Source organism: Acomys minous (genome assembly GCF_964271855.1).
Source record: "Acomys minous genome assembly, chromosome: 1".
In the NCBI taxonomy this organism is placed as follows: Eukaryota; Metazoa; Chordata; class Mammalia; order Rodentia; family Muridae; genus Acomys; species Acomys minous.
Genome location: NC_140483.1, coordinates 129,962,618 through 129,983,934, shown reverse-complemented (window position 1 = coordinate 129,983,934; position 21,317 = coordinate 129,962,618). Strand labels below are relative to the sequence as shown.

The window sequence follows — 21,317 nt, the reverse complement described above, 5'->3', positions numbered from 1 at the left end:
AGGCTTTGCTTGACAAAGTTCCAAAGACCTCTGGCTGCCTTTAAATATTGTCTATGGTCCAGGTGTAATTTTGCCTTAAAACTACCTTGAAATCTACTTTTTCTCCTAAAACTGCCTTTCTCTCTATTTCTCAACCCTAATGAAATTCACACTGGAAAACTTTTTCCCACAGAGAATGTTGAAAGAAGGCATTTGGCCAAAGGCTTGAAACAATGAGAGAGTCTTGGCTCTGATTGTGTTAAGCCAAACAGAAACTGCTTAAAAAGAAAGATTAGGACGTTGACATAACAGTACCTGGTTAGATATTGTTAGCCATAGAAAAGTAAACTTGTTTATTTAGAATCTGCTTTGAGAGCAATAGAAGGTGGGCTTGGAACATCATGCTTTACAATTATTTTACAATAGAGGACCCATTGGCAGTTAGCCTAGGCTTGGATAGTACACCTGTTGGTTTGGGACTGGAAATAAGTCAAGTCTTTTATGTGTTGAGAACATTTAGTTTCAAGATATGTTGCTATGATAATCATGAAAACACAATGGCTTTATCCTGGGGAAATTTATGATTAGACTTTCCTATGTATTGTTTAAGAAATAATAATCAGGGCATGTTCACCATTGCTTGAATATTGACTGATTTTTGCTGTATGTTTTATTGTAAGTTATACAGAATTGTTTGTATTTTTTTGTTAGACTGTTTTCTTGATCTGTTGATTTTTTAAATGCCCTGTTTATTGTAAAAGATGAGAAAATTCATGTAGTGTGTAATGAAAAAACTTGAACTTTGCTTTAAATAAAGTACTGGGACTGGCCCAAGAAGCAAGTAAGAGACAAGAAAAGCAGAAGAAAAATAAAGTTCTCCTGGGCTACAAGACCTTTCAGTTTTTGAACTAAAATTTATGCCTGGGTCTCACTATTTCTTTTCTCCTCTGTTCCTCAATCTCTCCTCAACAACTAGTTCCTCTAGCTAGTTGTTCACCGACAGTTGGTTTCCCTTAACCAGCTGTTCACCACCTGCTCAATTCTCCCTACTGCAGAACCATCAAGACTTTCTCTTCTCTCCTCTACACTGTTTCCCAGAGCTGGTTTGCAGGACATTACAGGGTCTAGCCACAGCTAAAGCTTCAATATGTGCCCCTCGCTGCCCCTCTGATCCCTTATTAGGCAGGATTATCACCCTTCACAGTGCTCTTGGAGGCCGTACGGAGCATGGTGGAGAAGCAGAAAAGGGAAACCAGTGCTTCTTCTTTAAAAATACAGTCATTTAAAATCCAAGCAGAAACTTATGTACCTGGGGGTGGGGAATGGGGGGATGGGAAGATACAGGTAAAGGGATAAGAGTCGGAATGTAATCTCAATAAATTATTTTTTTAAATTAAAAAAGAGGAAAACAACGGCAACAACCAAAAAAAAAAAAATCATTACCTTGTTCCAATTGTACAACACCTTTACAACTAAAATAGTACCCTAATAATCTAAAAGGCCACCAATTAACAGGATATTTGATGCAAATTTGAATATTTCCCCATAGGTATAAAAGTTAAACATTCAAATTTTAAAGAGAAATGAATTGGAATGAAGACATCCACAGCCAGCTACTTCATATCCATTAGTTATCATTTACACATCAAATACATACAGCATAAGACCAAATATACAGAATTTCCACATTTATATAGAGTAATCAACATAGTGCACAATTTAAACCTATCTTACAATCAAGTGTACAAGTGGAAGGTATGGCTTATAAACTACTAACAGTAAGTGTGCTAAAGTAACTCATAGCTCCAGAAATAAACACTGTGTGACGCCTCCACATTGGGGCCCTCATTCAGGGAGATGCTATTCACTGTGTTTGCCAACCAGATGATACAGGTAGATGTCCTCCCTCAGCCCCAAGCAGCTGAAAGGTGGGCTGAAATCATGCCAGTGTGGGCCCTTGCAATCTCAGACATCTTAGGGTAAACCTGGATATCTTCCATACATTTGGATACACGAGATAACATGGTGATTACCGGGTATTAGCAAAGCTTGCTTCTCAGAGGGGTGCTCCAATTCTCCAGCAACGCATATTATACTGAATAATTTGGGTCCATTTCCTTTGAATTTCTCATTTTCCTTAGTATGGTGAAAGCATTTGGGAATTGTCAAAACATTCTAGATCAGGTGTACCCAAAAACAGAATTAAAATGAGCTCTTGCAAATGTGGGATCTAGCTACTGAGATCCTGTCTCAAAGGAAACAACTGACATCTAACTGTTGTCTCTTCTTGTCACCTACTCTACATAAAAAATAAGTAAAAATTTGACCTAAATTATGCATCCAAGTCTGTCCACTTGCCACACAGGTTACAGACACATTCTCCAACCAGTTACAGCCTTCAGGGTGCTATCTAAGCAGCCGTCTCCACCCTCTGAACTCTCCTGAATCATATACTTGCTAATGTCTAGGCCTGAGGTGCTTTATAATGGCTATCATAAATCATCAGACATATGCACACATACAGCAGTGTCAACCCATATACTTCTGCATTTACCGTAAGTAAATACAGAGACAAGCACAGAAAGTTCTACTAAAAAAATTACACACAATGGTTTGGACAGATGTCTAAATATAAATGACTTGTGTCTCCAAACATTTTTAAAAACCTCTCAAACAACATTTTTATAAGTGCAATAACTTTTCATATTAGAATAAATTTCAAAATCAAAAGAGCAAAGAAACACACTAGGTCAGGACCTTTAAGTTTCTCTGCCAATTGCCAACCCAGCTTCAGTGGGACAGTACTGGACACGAGTTCTGTGACTAAGATGAACAGTGACTATCCTCAGTGAGACAGTACTGTGCAGAGCACTGAGATGGGGATGAACAGGGCTATGCATTCAGGGATCATGTCTTTGGTGAGAAGTTAAGACAAACATTACTTTAGTGCTTCCCACGCTGGCCACGGGTATGCTCATAGGCAATCCCCCACTGTGCACACTGTTTCTCATTTGGAAGACTTGCTCTTTATTATTTTCACAATGTTCCATCACCTAAAAAACTCTCCATGACCAACACATCTCCAACCCAGCCACACCACACCACTGTCTGAGTCCTAATATTTGTTGCTATTTCTTTCTCTTCTGTTTCAGTGAAAGGCTCAGAACCCCAGAGAAAAGACTTGGTACCTTACTTTCCCAACCACCACCATAAAGAAATCACCACCCAAATTAAAACTTGAGATGTCATTTAATACAGTGCAGGTAAGTGGGTAAAACCTGTTTATAATTGGCATGATCTGATCTCATGACACTTATTACTGAGGCAAGATCACTTTAACAGAAACATGTCATTCTTGCTGTCACAGAGACCTGCCAAATATTTGAATGTTGTCTTCAGTCACTACTACTGCAAAGCAAATAAATAAATAAATAAATAAATAAATAAATAAATAAAATTATACACACAATTTAAAAGTTAAAACCTAGCCACCAGACTTGGTTAATATACCAAAAGTGATCTCTCAGAAGGGGTAGGATTGAAGGAAATATGAAAGACCACTTCCATTCTGAACAGCTGTTAAAGGTTAAACGCCACACACTGAAGAGCCTTCCACTCTTTAAGCCCTGAAACAAATGTCCTGTCTTCTTTGTTATCTGTTTGGCAAGCACTAATAAACATGGAAATTTTCAAGCTAAATTTATTTCTTTAAGATCAGAAGATAGCTCAAGTGATAATAAAGAAAAAGATTAAAATATTACTGACTAATGAAGTGTGCCATATTCTAGAGCCATAGAGTAAAAGCAAATAAATAAAAATAAGTGCTTGTTGACAGAGAGTGGGAGATACATTACTCTCAGTTAGCAAAACTACCTTTTATAAAATGAACTGTTCATGGTAACGGTGTATGTATATTACTCAGCACTCAGTAGGTTGTCTTAAAATAGCTAACATGGTAATGAGGGACAGTTGTGTTTGCAAGTGCCAGGAAGCAATGCTGGAATTAACTGTGAATTAACAGAATGAATTCCAAAGCACAGGACTTGGTGTGAGACCATATTCATGACTTATCTGTTTTACTACTGCAAAGACACCTTCTTGTACACACAAATTAGATATTTTGAAGCCATGATCCTCCTGAAATCAGAGCTTTGTAGTTGCTATGGTCTAGCGAGATGACTTTTGGAAACTCTTAAGTCTGAGGAAGCTCTCTGCTTCTGCGAAAGCCAGAATGGCCAAGGCCATGCCGTCTGTTGGCTCTAAAACAGCTCAGTCCCTTCCCTAAGGCACTCTTCACGGCCTCCCATAACTGTTTTCTGAAAGGCAACGTAGTCATTGGTTTCAGCAATTACTTCTTCAGGACCCGAGCTCCAGGTAAGGAACTGAAAGGAGGAAAGTGTGCTACATGTGTTTGTATCTGTCCATGGCATTAGTTAGAACCCTAGCCCCACCCCACCACAGGGGATCCTTGTGAACTTTTCAGGTTCATGAAGGTCACCAGAAGCACTGGATGAAGGTGAAGCCTGTCACAGTCCCGTACACAGTTGATCTCTGGGCCTGCTAAGGATGGACTGACAGAGCTCAGCTTTCAAAGTAAAATTACAGTCCTAGGTCTTCTCAAAGAATACTGCACACCCAGAAAGGATTCTAGGTCCCTCAGCAGCACTAAAGATAACTTTGTTCTGTTTAGGGTCTTTTTGTTTTTATTTTTAATGGAAGAATAAACTGAGCTGATCCCTACCAACATAATACATCACCATTTAATTGAAAATACAATCAGCAATTGATCCATGAAAAAAAGGAACACAGGAAAATGTGCTGCGTAGATCTTATTCCATAAAGAGGGGAGAACCACTTCTTTCCCACCTTCAGTCCCCAAACGATTGTTTACTCACTCAGAAGTGGTCAATTTGAGGGCAGAAATGATGTCGACTTGGTCCCAAACCTTTTTTTTTTTTCCTACATCAGCTTTTCAAGTGGTTAAAAATAAGCAACAGTGAAAACAATAACAAAATATATCCCTTCAAAACTGTAAACCCAGGGCTAGTGAGATGGCTGAGTGGTTCCGAGCAAGGGCTGCTCAGTTGTGAGGACTGGAATTCCAATTCCAGCACCCACGACCTGCAAACATCTGGGGAGCCAGTGCCCCATACTGTTTGTGCACCTACCACAGCGCACACATCCACAAAGGCGTGGGCGCACACACACACAAAGATAAAAACTCCAAGTCTGCCTGAACAAAGATATTTTCTCAAACAATGTGAGACAGCTGTTCTTTCTTCCCTTTCTGTCACTCGGCACTTACTCACTGTTGATAACAATGGACATCACTTCTGTTTGCACATCTCTCATCAGTTCTCTCTTCCCCAGATGTGTAAAAGACAACACCAACAGTGACATTTAGAACAAGTCCTCTTCATCTGGGGTCTATGGGATCCCCCCTAAGGAATCGAAGAGCAATTCCACTTTCCAAATCTTTGAATTTATATGCAAAATGTTGGGTATTTGCATATATGCACTTTTCTGGGAATAGAGCCCAGGACTCTCATTAGATTATCAATAGAGGCGCTGACACTCACAATGGAAACCCATTACTTTATAGCACGTGGCCCACTTTCTGAGCATGCTTTCCCCAGCTAGCCTTCAGGGAAGGAAATGATAAGTGTTTTTGTTTTTAGCGGAAAGGGGGATGCTAATAAGTTGGGAATTCCTCATGCGGAACTGATGAAGTTGGGTCTTAAGAGATGAGTGTCTGGGGCCGGAGGGTGGGGCGTTTCAGCAGAAATGACCAGAAGCACAAAGGTGGAACATGGAAGGCATGTGTGGGTAGTAATAATGAATCTGCTGCACTTGAGGGTGTATAGAAAAGTCATGGCAGATGAGGGAAGAAAGTAAGACTATCAAGCCCGAAGGAGGAAACCCCAGCCTGCGGCAATAGATACCCACTCCAGACCAAAAGTCTGGAAAGAGTCTGTGCGTGTAGTTACCACCACAAATATCTAAACAAAAGAGGATGCTCTGAAGACACAGCGTCATATCTGCCCTCTCAACTCCTCTATATCCAGTGTACACGCCAGCGTCACACACAGGGTAGATGCTCTCAGTACATACTGAGTGTGTGAGTGACTGGATGAGGGACTGAATGAACACAAGGTATTTTAAAGGTAACAGAAGACGAAAAGGGGAGGACTGAGAATTTGGAAATCCACCTTGTTTATTACTCACACAGCCTAGCAGGACTGCATGTGCAATCCATAGTGAGCAAAGGTCTCTTGAATTGACCTGAACCGACCTGGCTAGGTGTGGGAGGTGAGAGCAATGTAGGAACCCAGCACTCAGAGTGAGGCTGGGGTGAGCTGGTACTGAAGCATGGAGCAAGTGCTCAGAAACAACGGCTCATAAAGAAACCAAGCCAAGGAGTGTGCCGGCAAGAGCCCTCCAGGGCAAAGGGGAAGAGTTCAGTTGTGAGTCTTATTCTTCAAACACGTGGTATGTGATAGAAACAGTAACGGCCTCAGGGGCTGGCTTCTAAGAGGCTCTCTAGAGCTAAGTCTTGGACCTCCTTCAGTTCTATGCTTTCAAACAAAACAAATCTCGTGCTTCCTTCCCTTAAGCCCTACTCGTTTCCCAAAAGCATATCTAATTCCTCTGTGTACATAGGCGAGACTCACCTGAGGCCTGGACTGCAATAATGATTCAAACCCAAACTGTTCTAAGTTGTCATCAATGATGTGGCTGCCATGGCCTTGACAGCGTCACTGATCACAGTTGATTATAGGAAAAGATGGTAAAATATGGCAACATAGGCTGCTTCTGCAGAAATGTATTTTGTCCTTTTAAGTGCCCTGACGGATTCAGAGCATATGACCATTGCTCCCTAATGCTGACTGTGGAGTGGGAGGCAGACATACATGAAGCTTTGTTTCTATAATAAAAGGTTTAAAATAACATGTGGTCCTTGGGTTTTCTGTCCAATGAAAAACATCTGTTTATATAAAAGATTGTGCTTCCTCAAGTTACTTTCCAGAACAAAAAGCAAACAGCCTTGAGCAAATGAGTAAAACAACCCTTAATTTCTCATTGTTTTCCTTATAAGTAGCACCTAGTCACCAAACTGGACAGGGTTTCAAATCTGGGCAGCACATTTTAAAAAAAAAAAAAAAGAAGGAAAGGAAAGGCCTCCCATTAAGGGACCACACTGTCGAGATTTTTGTCTTGGTCACTTTGTTTCAAAACTCCACATGAAGGAGGGAAACAGAGGATCTCTTCTAATTCGTCCATACCAAGTAGCCAGTTGTGAGCTGTCCAAGTACCCATGATTCCGGCTGATAGTGCCCATTCATTACAGCCCTCCACAAGCACGTGGGTGAAATGGGTTGCCCTGCAACTTAACAACAGGCGCTGCCTGGCTATGGAGTGTCCCTCCCAGTAACGCATCAGAAAGCAGATGGTAATCCACATCCCCATACTCAAGACGTTCTTCCAGTGAAAAGCATCACACTCGGTAAGAAGTTGGCTATATGCAAAGTGCCAGGCATTTCTTTGTAGCTGAGAGGGGAGTGGGTAGGAACAGACCTCCCATCCATGCGTCATTCAAGACTCTCCCTAGCCGCACAGACCTGCCACCAGCTGCTTAGAAACTCAGGAGGCACCCACATGACACCAACACCCAAGCATGCTTACTCATGCACACCTTCGCCTCTCTAACCTTACTACTCATCAAACAGTTCCTCCAAATAGGAATGGTTTTAATACAAACTATTCATAGCTAAGTTTTCTACAGGTAAGAATTTCTAACTTAAGACTTCAACATTATTCCCATTTGATATGCCCTAAGGCTGCCTAAGCGGCAAACATCTTCAAAACGCCCCCTCTCCGCCTTCTTGAAAATGAGCAACACTCTAAAGATTGTCGTGGGAAAGCTATATAAAATGAGGTTACTTTTCAAGTAAAGTACATTAATTTCCCAGAAACTTCCATCCTTGAAGGGCCTCTCCAACCCTGTAAGAAGTAAACCTCACGCAGCTGGTCAGAAGCAAAGCCATTGGCTTGTAGTTAAGTCTTACAGCCCAAATCCACAGCCAACACACACAGAACCCTTGCCCCACACTTGCCTGGAATATGAACTAAACTATCCAAAGCTGTCTTCAGAGACAAATACAAATACAGAAGGAGGGGATGGGAAGGGATGAGAGAGATGGTGAGACACTAGGGTTTGGTGTCACCCAGCAACAGTGGGACAGCTGGCACAGTGCATTACGGAAACTGCAGAGGACTTGGTCACAAGGAGCACCTTCTTGCTTCTCTTTCTAATACATCTCCATCTTCAAAAGGACATGACAGTTGACAATTTCTGCCTACAAGAGTCAACTATTTTCCTTCACCTCTGTTAGCCTGCCATTGTCCTAAGCTTCATCTTCTCCAAATCAATAAACAGGCAACTGGGGGGGGGGGGGGGGAGGAAGGGAGGAGCAAAGCCAATTCCAATGCACTCGGCAATGAAAGAATGTTGTTCTGTAAATGCATGGAGCTGAGGACCACGCGCAGTGGCTGATGATTTGCTGAAGCTACTTCAAAGTTCTTCCAGCAAAGTCACAGAGAGAAATGAAACAGTCCTAACTGGCTTGGTGTGTGTTTCATCTGTATAGCTCTTTGCAAGTGACTGTGCTTGTTGCCCAAATATGAAAGTCCTTCGCCCTCCCATCTTAACATGTATGAAGCACAATGAAGAATAAAATGAGTCCGTGTTGCACCACTTCCAGGAGGTTTAAAAGCGCCATACTGATGCTGCCACACGAACCCCCACGACACCCCTGTGAGGTAGGTAGGTGGAGAGCATTGTCATCCCCACTGTACAGGTGGGAGAAATGAGGCACACAGTAGTTAAAGGACCTGCCCCAAATCACACAGCTAGTCACTGGCAGGGTTCAGAATGAAACGCGTGTTGCATAGCACCCCCACTCAGCGCCACACTCTTAACAGCTGTCCACTGAATATCGGTGGACGTCACATTTGACCTCTGCCTCAACATACAAGTACACACACACAGTACAAAGGACGTTATCGCCTACGTCTTTTCTGATGGTATTTCTCATTACTTTAAACACCTGCAGATGAAAGATGCTCAAGAATCCATCGGACAACCAAGTCCTCAGTTGAAGGGGATCAATATAAACACTCAGTTGACAGCCCACTCATGTACCTGCCCTCCCACACAATATTGGTTTTCTGATGAAAACAAAAATGGATTTCAGGTACCATGCTGATATTTGTTTTGTCTGTTTTAAACGGACCATCTGAATGGTTCTGTGTCTTGTTTGTACAAAAAAAGAAATAAGGCGGCTTATAGTCCAGTTAGCATGTTACAACTGGGCCAAGCTTGAAGGTCTCCTCCCAGCTCAGAGGGATTTCTACCTGGGAAACCGGACTGACCCCAGGAAGCAGTTAACTCCTAACGAAGAAGGTCAGTGGTGGGATGTCATTTGCACTGTTCGTGGTCTGTGTACTCATCCATGTCCACATCAGAATCAAAGAGAGAGTGTCCGGTGAAATCCGTGTCTGGGGTCCTGGAAAAACTGTTCTCAGCCCCCTCATCTTCAAAGGTCTCTGTCCTTGAGTAAAAGCTGAAATCCAGCATGGGTGTGTGAGTCTTGCTGCCCTCGCTGCTCTCCTCAGACTCATAGATGGTGTTGTCATCATCATGGTGCCATTCGGGCCAAAATTTCCTCCTGATTCTCTCACAGTACATGGCAAGGTTGATCAGCTCACCTGCAGTAGGGCAGAGAGGCAGGAGTCAGGTCTCAACAGCGAACAGCAAACAGTGCTATGATCAGAATGCCTGTGCCCCCATCCTCTCCCCCGAACCTAAGGGTTCCAATCCGAACTCCCAAGGGGATGTTGTTGTGACATGGGACATCAGAAGGTGATGAGATAAGCCTTCATGAACGAGATTAAAACCTCCAAAACAAGGCTCCGCTAGTGCCCTTCTGCTATATGAGGCTCTAGTGAGGAAGCAGGCCCTCCTCAGATACCAAGCCTTCCACACCATGGCCACAGAACTCCCAAGTCCAAGCACTGTAATAAAAAGAAATGGCTTCCCCGCCCAGCACGGTGGCACACACCTTTAATCCTAGCACTCAGGGAGGCAGAGGCAGGTAGATTTCCCATTTCCCATTTCCCAATTTCCCATTTCCCAATTCAAAAAAGAAAAGAAATTAAATGAGTTTATGAGTTTTGCCTTTAATCCACTAGATGGCAGTGTTGCCCATAAGTAATAATTTGCCACATCTTTTTCTAAGACTCTTTGTATATCTTTTCATGTATATAAACATTTCACTTATTATTTATGTAATCTATGTTTAGTGAAAAATAGTAAATTCTAATAAGCAAAATAATACGCGTTTCCAGTTAGCCCTTCTCAATAACATTTTTTTTTATTCTTAAAGAAATGTGCTTTTAAGTATTTACATAAACTTGCCCATGGTGTCTGTCCCTGCCTCTTTTCTACTTGACAACACACATTGTGGACCTTTGAATTTCACTATAGAATCCATGGTCATCTCACAGTGTATTATGAGGATGCACCACATTCTAAACTTTCCCTCCAGTCCCTTGTCACAGCCCCCTTATTTGTTTCTACACTGATGGCTTTATTGCTCAGAGTCTAACTAATTACCCTGGTTTGTATTTTTTTTTATTAAAGACAATAACATAATTTGGAAGATTACAAGTCTGTGAATAGAGATTGTAAGAACACATAAAGGAAAAAACAAACAAAAACAAAAAACCAGCACTTATCATGCCCTCAATGCAAAGCTATCACAATTAACATTTCATTTCATTTGTATTTTCTACTTATTTACTGCCATTACATGTAACATTATTGTAAATATTTCCCTGTGTCATTAAAATGTCCCAGACCTTGATTGGTGTTTTCCTTACACGTGCACCCCCTCTACAGGCATACACGGCCCCTGCTTCCTGGACCTATAAATCTATGGTCAGAGATCACATTTTTTAATTCTCAAGTCACAACAGTGATCCACGTGCCGCTCGTCTTCTGATGAGGGTATTCATGCTCGGGAGGCAAAAACCGAGAAGTGGGCATTATCCCTCCTAAGGAGACACATACAAAAGCTTGCCCTGTTTTCTCCTTCAGGGATAGGCCTGGGACATCTTACTGGGTACCACTGACGAAACGAACACAGGTAACTGAGAAGTGTAAAAGAATGGGATAGCAACAGCCAGAAAGAGGGAAAGCCTTCACAAGAAAGAGACTCTGGAGGTCTCAGGTGCGCCTCTTCATCTCAGTCAAATTCATGTCCCAGAAGCTGTGCCCAGGAGACTCTTGCCCTAGTGGCCCAGGCCTATAATCCCAGCTACTTGAGAGCCTGATCAGGCAGGTCACAAGGTTAAGGTTTGCCTGTGTGGTGGTTTGAATGAGAATGATCCCAGTCGGCTCATACACTTAAATGTTTAGTTACCAGATAATGGCACTATTTGAAAGAATTGGGGGCTGGAGAGATGGCTCAGTGGTTAAGAGCGCCGCCTGCTCTTCCAAAGGTCCTGAGTTCAATTCCCAGCAACCACATGGTGGCTCACAACCATCTGTAATGTGATCTGATGCCCTCGTCTGGCCTATAGGTGTACATGTAGGCAGAACACTCTATACATAATAATAAATAAATAAACGTTTAGCAGGGCATGGTGGCGAACGCCTTTAATCCCAGCACTCGGGAGGGGGAGACAGGCGGATGTCTGTGAGTTCGAGGCTAGCCTGGTCTACAAAGTGAGTCCAGGACAGCACAGAGAAATCCTGGAGAGAGAGAGAGAGAGAGAGAGAGAGAGAGAGAGAGAGAGAGAGAGAGAGAGAGAGAGAGGGAATTGGAAACATTAGGAGGCGAGGCCTTGTTGAAGTAGGTGTGGCCTCATTGGAGGAAGTATGTCACTGGGACTGACACACTTTGAAACCTCAAAGCCCAAGCCAGGCCCCAGCACTAAGCACCCCCCTCTCTCTGCTTGCAGATGAGGATGTATCTCTCAGCCACTTCTCTAGCAGCCTGCCTCCTGCCACACTCTCTGCCTTGATGACAATGGACTAAGCCCCTGAAACTGTAAGCCAGCCCTGAATTAAATGCCTTCTTTTATAAGAGTTGCCGTGGTCATGGTGTCTCTTCACAGCAATTTGAATGTTGACTAAGATAACTGAGCTACAAGGGTGAGCTCAAGGCCACCACAGACAACTTAATGAGACCTTGTCTCTATATATGAAAGTAAAATTAAAAAAATAAAAATAAAAGAAGGCTGGGGGCATGGTTTCACTCCCAGCACTGACAAAAGGGCATGGGGGAAAGGAAGGAAGGAAACAAAAGGAAAAGGAGTGGGAAGAGAAAAGAGGCTGGGACAGAAAAAGGAGGAGAAAGAAATAACGAAAATTAAACTCTAGCCGTAAGATCTAGAGACACAGCATCTGAGGCTCTGTCACTGGGACTGTCTCTCCTCCTATGGCTTTGTTTCTCTACCTTTCCTCCATAAAGGTTGGTCCTGGTGGTGTGACATTAATGTCACTTCTGTGTGAGATCATGAAAATCAATAGTCACAGCAGTCAACATTTACGTGGTCCTTGTTGTGAGCGAGGAGGCATGGCAAGTGCTTTCTCTACTCATCTGCTGAGCTTGTATTAACTCCACAGGGCTCACTCCCTACCATGGCGCCTCAGTCTTGGTTGAGGAGTAGAGAGACTGGCCCAGGGTGTAATCCTTTCGTAATATTTGCCATGGACTACTGCCCTGTGTTTCCTCCTACAATGATGAACGGGAAGAACTATTCCCTGACAGCGGTGAGTGATGGTGGGAAACGCGCTAATTCCAGTGCAAAGTTGAGAGCCTTTGCCTTGATGAGCAAGGACTGGGACCTCACACACTACATCCTGCCCTTGAAAAAAGAATGAAACCGAGAGTGAACATCCAGAGTTGGGATCTGCCTTCATCTTGCTCTGCTGGTCCTTCCCATGTCCAAGTTTACCATCAGATAGCCCATTTTACATGCTACCAGTTTTCAGACAACTTAAAAGCTGAAGGCTCCTCTACCCAGAAGGCAATCCTAGACAGAATAAAGAGCCATCTCTTGGAATTTCCCAAGTGGTAATATCCTCCACTGCTTAAAAAAAATGTGACTAGTGTTATCTTCCTGTGTCACCCTAATATCCCTAATAATTGAAACGTTCTGTGAATAGTCTCATTGTCACTGGAAACACTGTCACCCAGACCTGGAATCTAAGATCAATTTTCTCCAAGATCCAATAGTACATGGTAAGAATGAGGAAGAAGAAGAGGCCTACAGCACCCCTCCCCTCCAGCAGTAGCTGCTACCTGTTCTGGGTCATTACTAGCATAACACACGCATGCGCAAGCGCTCTGCAGGTATATACTCAGTATGGCCCTGTCCCATGCTCAAGGACTAGCTACCACTGTGGCTGCTATACAGAACTATCAGACACTGCATCTAGCCTCCTCCAAAAAAGTTCTTAACAGACTGGAATGCTGTAAAGACATTACTTATATCATGTCTCCTTGACACTGAAACTACTCAGATCAATGGCACTAGCTCAGAGATCTCAGAAGACAATACCCCTAGCATTCACCATTTTACATGTTTTTTTAATCTATCAAGTTAAAAAAAATTAAATGACAGGAAATCACTGGTTGTGAAAGTTTGTGAATAAGGTTTTTCTTAGAACATGTGTTTCCTGATTAAAACACTAATTCTGACTGTACATCAGGAATGTTACTGGGGCAGGGGCAAATAAAGTCAGAGTCAATTATATACATGTATGAAAGAGTAATAAGGAGGGCGGGAACATAGCTCAGTGGTAGAGCACTTGACAGCATGTACAAAGCCCTATGATTCCTCTCTATTAACACACACACACACACACACAGACACACACACACACGGGAGGGGGTTGAAGGAGAGAGAGAGACAGACAGAGACAGAGACAGAGACATAGAGAGAGACAGAGAAAGAGAGAGATTGTCTTAATGAAAGTTTGTGAGATTGCTCGCCAGGTTAAAAATGCTTGCTACCCAGCCTAATAACCTGACAACCTCCAAAACCCACATAATAGAAAAGAGAATCAAGCCAGGTGCAGTGACCCACACCTGTAATCCCACCACTCTGGGAGGCAGAGGCAGATAGAACGCTGTGAGTATGAAGCCAGCCTGGACTACAAAGCGAATCCAGGACAGCCAAGGCTACAAAGGGAAACCTTGTCTCAAAAAACAAGAAAGAAAGAAAGAAAGGAAGGAAGGAAGGGAGGGAGAGAGAGAGAGAGAGAGAGAGAGAGAGAGAGAGAGAGAAGGAAGAGAAAACCAACTCCTACAAGTTGTTCTCTGACTTCCACACATGTGAAACACGCTCATGTTCACATATGTAACACACAAAAAGAATAAAATGTAAAAATAAAGTAAAATAAAGAACAGAAATGTTACATAATGCATGCCAACAAAAATGCAGGACTATTATTGATTATAACACGGATTACAGAAATGGTTAAGAATTTAAAACAAATTATAGTTAGCCGAATCAAGGAATTAAAGTTGAAGAGGCTTTCAGACACTGTTCAGAAGAGCAGAAAATACACTGGCCTTTCTAGAAAGCATATAAATCCAAAGCATCTATCCCCTGAGATAGCTATCCCCACCTAGGATTTAACCTCAGGGAATAATCAGAAGAAAGAATGAGTAATAGTTACAATATCCACTGTAGAATACAGATCTAAAATATGGGGAAAGGGCTAGAGAAAGAGTTCAATCAGTAAAGTGTTTACAAGCCTGAGAGTCTGAGTTAAGATCCCCAAACTCATGCAAATGCTAGACACGAGGTCTGTGTCTGTTACCCTAGCAATGGACAGTGGAAACAGGAAAATCCCCAGGGTTTACTGAACAGCCAGCCTAGTCTGTCAGTGAGGGTCAGTGAGAGACCTTAAAAAGAAATAGAAGTCGGGCATGGTGGCACGCGCCTTTAGTCCCAGCACTCAGGAGGCAGAGGCAAGCCTGGTCTGTGAGTTTGAGGCAAGCCTGGTCTATAAAGGGAGTCCAGGACAGCCAGGGCTGTTACACAGAGAAACCCTGTCTCAAAAAAAAAAAAAAGAATGGAAGATGAGAGGAAGATACTAATGTCACCTTTTATACATGTATACTCATGCATAGGCACTAGTATGATCACACACATACATACACACACACACTATACACACATACAAAATTTTTAAAATTTAAAAAGAATACTAACGAAACTATCTTAAGCAACCCATAAATACAAAACAATACTAACTGCAGAAATTACAATATAGCATGTCATATAATACTAAAATTGTGTTCTTGAAGAATATTTAATGTCAAGGGAAAAGCAAAATACACACTTATTTTATAGCTTTATGTTACAACAGCATTGACATTATGGTTCTAGCTTTTTAAAGTAAATACATACTTGTTCTTGATAAAACATGAAAATACATAGCATGATGTCAGTAGTTCTCTGTGAATGATGAAGTCACAGACTTGTTTGTTGGTTCACGTGTTTGATCGTTGTGAGACAGAATCTCACGATACAGCTCATGCTGGCCTGGCACTCTGTGTGTTAAGTAAAGCTGACCTTGAGCCCTCCAGCTTTTTAAATTTTTTATCTTTTTTATATTTCCTCCTGTTAGCTGTGTAATATTTGGTAATTGTATGTATAGCTACAGTGTGTTATTTGATTTTTATTATTCTTATCTACTTAGAACAGCGCGAGTAAGGTCAGAGGATAACCTACAGGAATAGATTCCCTCCTTCCACTGTGTGGGTCCCAGAGATGGGCCGCTGGGTGCCAGGCTTTGTAGCAGGCCCCTTTACCAGCTGTGCCATCTCTCAGATCCACCACATGTATATTTTAAGAATTGCTGACTGTTCAGTCTGTCTTCCTGTTCATCTAAATTTAGATGAGTTTCCCATTATGTCAACCAGTCGCAAGAGCAGCTAGTGTGGCTCTGTCAACAGCTAGGATCAAAGAACTAAAATTCATTTTAACATACTCATACACATGACAAGGCCAAGGGTGTCCTGGTTGTTTGTTCCCAAGCTATAGCAGAAAACTTTCCTACCCATGACACTCACACTCCTGGGTTTGGACCAGTCCTATGAGATCCAGGCTCTTTGTTGCTGCTTTCTTAGCAAAGTTTCTCCCAAGAGAGCAAAAGCAGTGAAAGGGGTGGATACAAAATTAACTGCATGCTATAGACAGAGAGCTGCGGGTGTCACTGATTCTTACTGCACCCATCTTCCCTGTGCTGCTCCCCACCCACCCATCCTCCTACAACATGAAGGGCATTATTTCTTGCCTTTGATTAGGCGCTCCGGTCTTGTCCCTGGCAAGGTCCACATCGCCTGTGCCAAGTGTCCAAAGACAGTGGCATCGAGAGTGGAAAGCTTGGGCCCCATGATGTACTTCTTGTCACCTGCAGCAAATGGAACAGAAAGCTCACTGAAATGACGCATGCCGTCTAATAAGACCATGATAGCAATAAGCACATTCACACTATACATTTGTTTAACAGTGCACCAAAACCCTTTACAGAATCAAAATGCATGCATGTCTTTTCCAAAAAAGACAATGATAACAACAACAACAACAACCAAATGTTCTATGACACAATAACTCCCAAGGTAGAATCAAAGCAGGAAAGAATGCTCACATACACAAAGGAATAAGTAAAGTAAGAATTTTGGACTTTTGGATTCTTTAAAAAAAAACAGAAATATTATAAGAATATGTTTTTGTTTTAATCCCAGGTGTGGGATATGGGCTGCTTCAGACTGTCTATAGCAAATGACTATGATTTGCCTCATGCTCTAACAGAGGTGTAATTTTTTTTCCAGCTATAGATAGTTCCTGTGATTGTGTGACATTTGGAATTCTGGGGACTTTTCAGAGGGTATATTTATGCTAGGGCCCAAGAAGAATGGTGAGTTGTTGGTTGGTTGTTGTTGGTTGTTGTTGCTCATGGTTTGCTAAGTATTTATGTGAAAAGAAACAACAAGAAGAAACTAGATATCCCAACAGCAAAAATCAAACTTGCCCCAAAAAGCTCAACATCCCTAATCAGCAGGAAGTAGTCCAGCAATATGTCAGCCCTTTCTGATCCCTGACTTTCAGGAATCTCTTTCCTTTCCTCTCTGCCCTTTTTTCTCTCTTACTTAGTGTTAGGAGGTTGTAACGGTGGAATAAAAGGGGTGGAAGAAAGAAAAACCTACAAAGTGGCTAATGCTGGTTACAAACAAGGAAGCTTCCAGAACTGTGAATAATTCATCAACAACTGGACTTTGAGAGAACCTACTTGTCTCAGCTCTAGTAATTAAAAGATGTGCTGCTTACCAATACCTGGAATTTTGCTAGAACCATCTCAAAAGTAATTTACACCAAGCATAAGGGACCTCACTGTTTATAAGACTAAATCAATATATTTGCTTAGAAACAAACAAAAAGCCCAGACTAAGAAGTCGAAAGCAAGGTTGTCAATGACACGCCTATGAACAAGGCAACTGTTTATCACAGGTGCCAGCTTCCCTGGGAGGCCTCAACTACATAGATGATACAAGGTCACAGGTTTAGCCCTGGCATCAGGCCCTAGGCAAGCACATTTCAGACACCTGTTCTCGTGTCTCTGCACAGCCAACACTAACTTAGTAAGTTTAGGCCTTGATATGTGGACTATCACACTGGACTAAGAAGAACTGCCCAAGTTGGGTTTGGATTCTGTGAAGCATGAATAGGCACTTCTTTTTGTAACAGACTGAGACCAAAAGGAAGCCACAACTAGTCCAAATGTAGAGAACAGTTGATGATGGAGCACCCAGCCCCCTTCATATGATACACCTACAGTATGACCCCTATACCTGAAGCTCAGGGAACATCACAGAAGAGGGGACAGTAATACCTTAAGGGCAGAGGACCAGGACTTCTGCTTTAAGATTGTACCTTCTAGCCATGACAGGAAAGCTACAACCATGAAATCTCCACAGTGCAATTGATTATACACTGTCTAGACAATAACAACACCGATTAATATACCTATATGGATGGGGGAAATGTCATAGGTCCCTACTTCTAGACGAAAAGCTATAGGCAAGCAATGACTGCTGAGAAATGGAGAATTAGTCTTCCCCAGGGTGGAGCTTCCTAATAATTGGTCAGCTCCAGAAACATACACATATAACCAAAACTAAGTGTACTCAGCAGGTTGTATCTATATATTTACTTACATATATTTGTAAAAATAATAATTTAGAAAAAAAGGCCATAAATTTGAGAAGGAAGAAAGTGGGGGGATCGGGAGGGGTAGGAGGGAAAAAAGGGGGTAATTCTTATTCACATATGTGAAACTTTTTAATTAATTTAATAGAGGAAAAAAAAAACTGCCCCAAGCTGGCTTCTGGGCTGTTGTCAGGTACTGTAGCATAAAGGGGCAATGGGAGAATTGTATTCCTTCAGGTCACATCCAGTCGCGTGATTACCCATCCTGATCATTTCTAAACCTCTCAGAGATTTCCTGTCTGCAATAAGGAGATGACATTAAGAGTGCTTTTTCCTGGGACTTAGGGAAATATCTTAGTCAATAAAGCCTTTGCTTTGCAAGGATAGTCACCTAAGTTCCAGTCTTATAAACCATATAAAGGAAACAAATAGGCAAGGCAGCATGCACTTGGACCCTCCTTTCTGGGAGCCTTATTCGTCGACCAGTAGGCCTAGCCTATTTTGTATCCGTGAGTGAGAGACCCTGTCTCATAAAAACGTGAACATTGCCTGAAGAATGACTCCTGAGGTTGTTCCCTGGCCTCTAGATGCCAAGCACAAATGAGCACAGTAGGAACAGAGTTGCTGTCGCACAGGAAGAACACCTGTTCCTCTTGACTACTATGATGTTATAAAAATGTAAGGCAAGGGGCTGGAGAGATGGCTCAGAGGTTAAGAGCACTAGCTGCTCTTCCTGTGGCCCTGAGTTCAATTCCCAGCAACCACATGGTGGCTCACAACCATCTATAATGAGACCTGGTGCCCTCTTCTGGCATGCAGGCATACATGCAGGCAGAATTCTGTATAAATAATAAATTAAAATCTTTTTTGAAAGAAAGAAAGAAAGAAAGAAAGAAAGAAAGAAAGAAAGAAAGAAAGAAAGAAAGAAAGAGCCGGGCATTGTGGCACACACCATTAATCCCAGCACTTGAGAGACAGAGGCAGGTGGATCACTGTGAGTTCGAGGCCAGCCTGGTCTACAGAGTCTAGGACAGCCAATGCTACACAGAGAAACCCTGTCTCAAAAAACAAGAAGAAGAAGGAGGAGGAGGAGGAGGAGGAGGAGGAGGAGGAGGAGAAGAGAAAGAAAGAGAAAAGAAAAGAAAAGAAAAGGAAAGGAAAGGAATAAATCCCCATTCTCTCCTTTAAAGCTGGGCACGGTGGCCTTTAATCCCAGCACTTGGGAGGTGGGAGCAGGTGAATCTCTGTGAGTTCAAGGCCTGCTTAGTCTACAAAGTAAGTCTAGGACAGCCAGGGCTCCCTTTCATACATCCATGCCTCATCCCAGAACAACGTCATCTTGTAAGGTCATGGCACTCCTTTTCGCAATTGCTTTCAATGGCGTATTAAAGGAGTTAGGAAATAAAGTCCAAACTCACTTGGAAAACAAGGCCCATGACATTCTGCTCCCAGCCCAACCTGCACTCCAGTGAAATCTCTCTCTTCCTTTACCCTGGCAACGCCACTGTTCTGTCCCCCAGCACATGCTGCCTCCCATGGCTACACTGCATAACCTGTGTGGGTTCCTACTTCTATCTAGTCAAGTCTGTCCATCTTTGAGGTTCAACACCATCTCTTCGTCTGCCCAGTGATAACAGGAGATGCCAATTCATACATCCTCAGCTCGGTTTCACTTCTATACATGTAACTCCACAGGACATAGAGCATTTAATGTCTATTAGCATCATATTCCTGAACCATGAAATGTGAACATTTGCAAGCTATTGAGAATACAGAGGTGACTTGAGTTAAACACAAAGAAAATAAATATATTCTAGTTCCTTCTCTCAGGACCCTTACATAGTATTTTTTTTTCTATGCTGTGTATGCTCAGGCTGTTTTCTATTTGTGGATTTTGTCCATCTAGCAGATGGAAAACTCTTTTACTTAACAAACTTTTTAAAAAATATTTATTTGCTGATTATTATGTATATAGTGCTCTGCCTGCATGTACACCTGCTGGCCAGAAGAGGGCATCAGATCACATTATAGATGACTGTGAGCCACCATGTGGTTACTAGGAATTGACTCAGGACCTTTGGAAGAGCAGTCACTGTGCACTTAACCTCTGAGCCTTTAACAAACTCTTGCAATGTGCTTTCACTTTCCTGACATGACCATATCAAAGAAGCTTCCTTGAGTTGCAAGTTGACATCAGTGCATAGGTCAGTTAAGAGGGGAAACTTCTAGAGGAAGCAACACAAGGAAACAAGGCAGTAAAGGTGAACAAAGTGGGAGGTATTTTTTAAGTTATGTCTACTGCCAGGCATGGGGGGTACATCCCTTGAATCCTGTATTCTGAAGAAGGCAAAGGCAAGAAGAATATTTGTAAGTTTGAGATCTACATAGAAGGAAAGGGCGGGGGACAGAGATAGGGACACACACACACACACACACACACACACACACACACACACACAGAATGTCTACTATGAGAGGATGTCCCGATTCCACAGGAACCAAGCAATACCCTACGCCAGGGCAATCTGCTGAGCCTAGTCAAATGATCTTTTCTGATGAAGAAAATCAAGTTATCCTTATTAGAGGCCTTGCTGCTTCTCACTGTCAACCAATCTTCACCATCTCAGTCTTACCTCAGAATCTAAGCCAATTTCCCAAAGAGAGAAAAATAGTGATAAACTACCCAGGCCAAAAAATAACACACACAGTGGGCATCATTCAATCTTAAAACTGTTACTTCTCTGTTTTCTAACTAAAAAAAAAAAAGCTCTGTTTGTGTGTGTACATGTGTCACATGTGTCACATGTGTCACAGTAGGTATGTAGAGGTCAGAGTGCCAGTCTTCATCTTTCTATCATGCATCCCATGTTTGCCCCTGGGTACACCAGGCTATGTGACCTACAAACTTCCAAAGATTCTGCTGTTTCTGCCTACCAGCTCACTGTAGGAGCACAGACATTACAGACACACATGACAATATTCGGCTTTACGTGAGCTCTAGGGAATGGAACACAGGTTCTCACTTGTGTGGCAAGTGCTTACGCACT

General features: G+C 42.4%; 1 protein-coding gene across 3 annotated transcripts in view; it reads right to left on the bottom strand.

The window, feature by feature from the left end:
- Window positions 1–1,587: 1,587 nt before the first annotated feature.
- FAXC (failed axon connections homolog, metaxin like GST domain containing) overlaps window positions 1,588–21,317 on the bottom strand; it is a 62,819-nt gene continuing 43,089 nt past the window's right edge. For all 3 annotated transcript variants that reach the window (XM_084796591.1, XM_084796590.1, XM_084796589.1), the window contains 2 exons: window positions 16,358–16,474; window positions 1,588–9,747 (listed from right to left, as the gene is read on the bottom strand). In XM_084796591.1, the coding sequence (XP_084652717.1) occupies window positions 9,458–9,747; window positions 16,358–16,474 (407 nt within the window). In that variant the 3' untranslated portion in view covers window positions 1,588–9,457. The remainder of the gene's footprint in view (window positions 9,748–16,357; window positions 16,475–21,317) is intronic.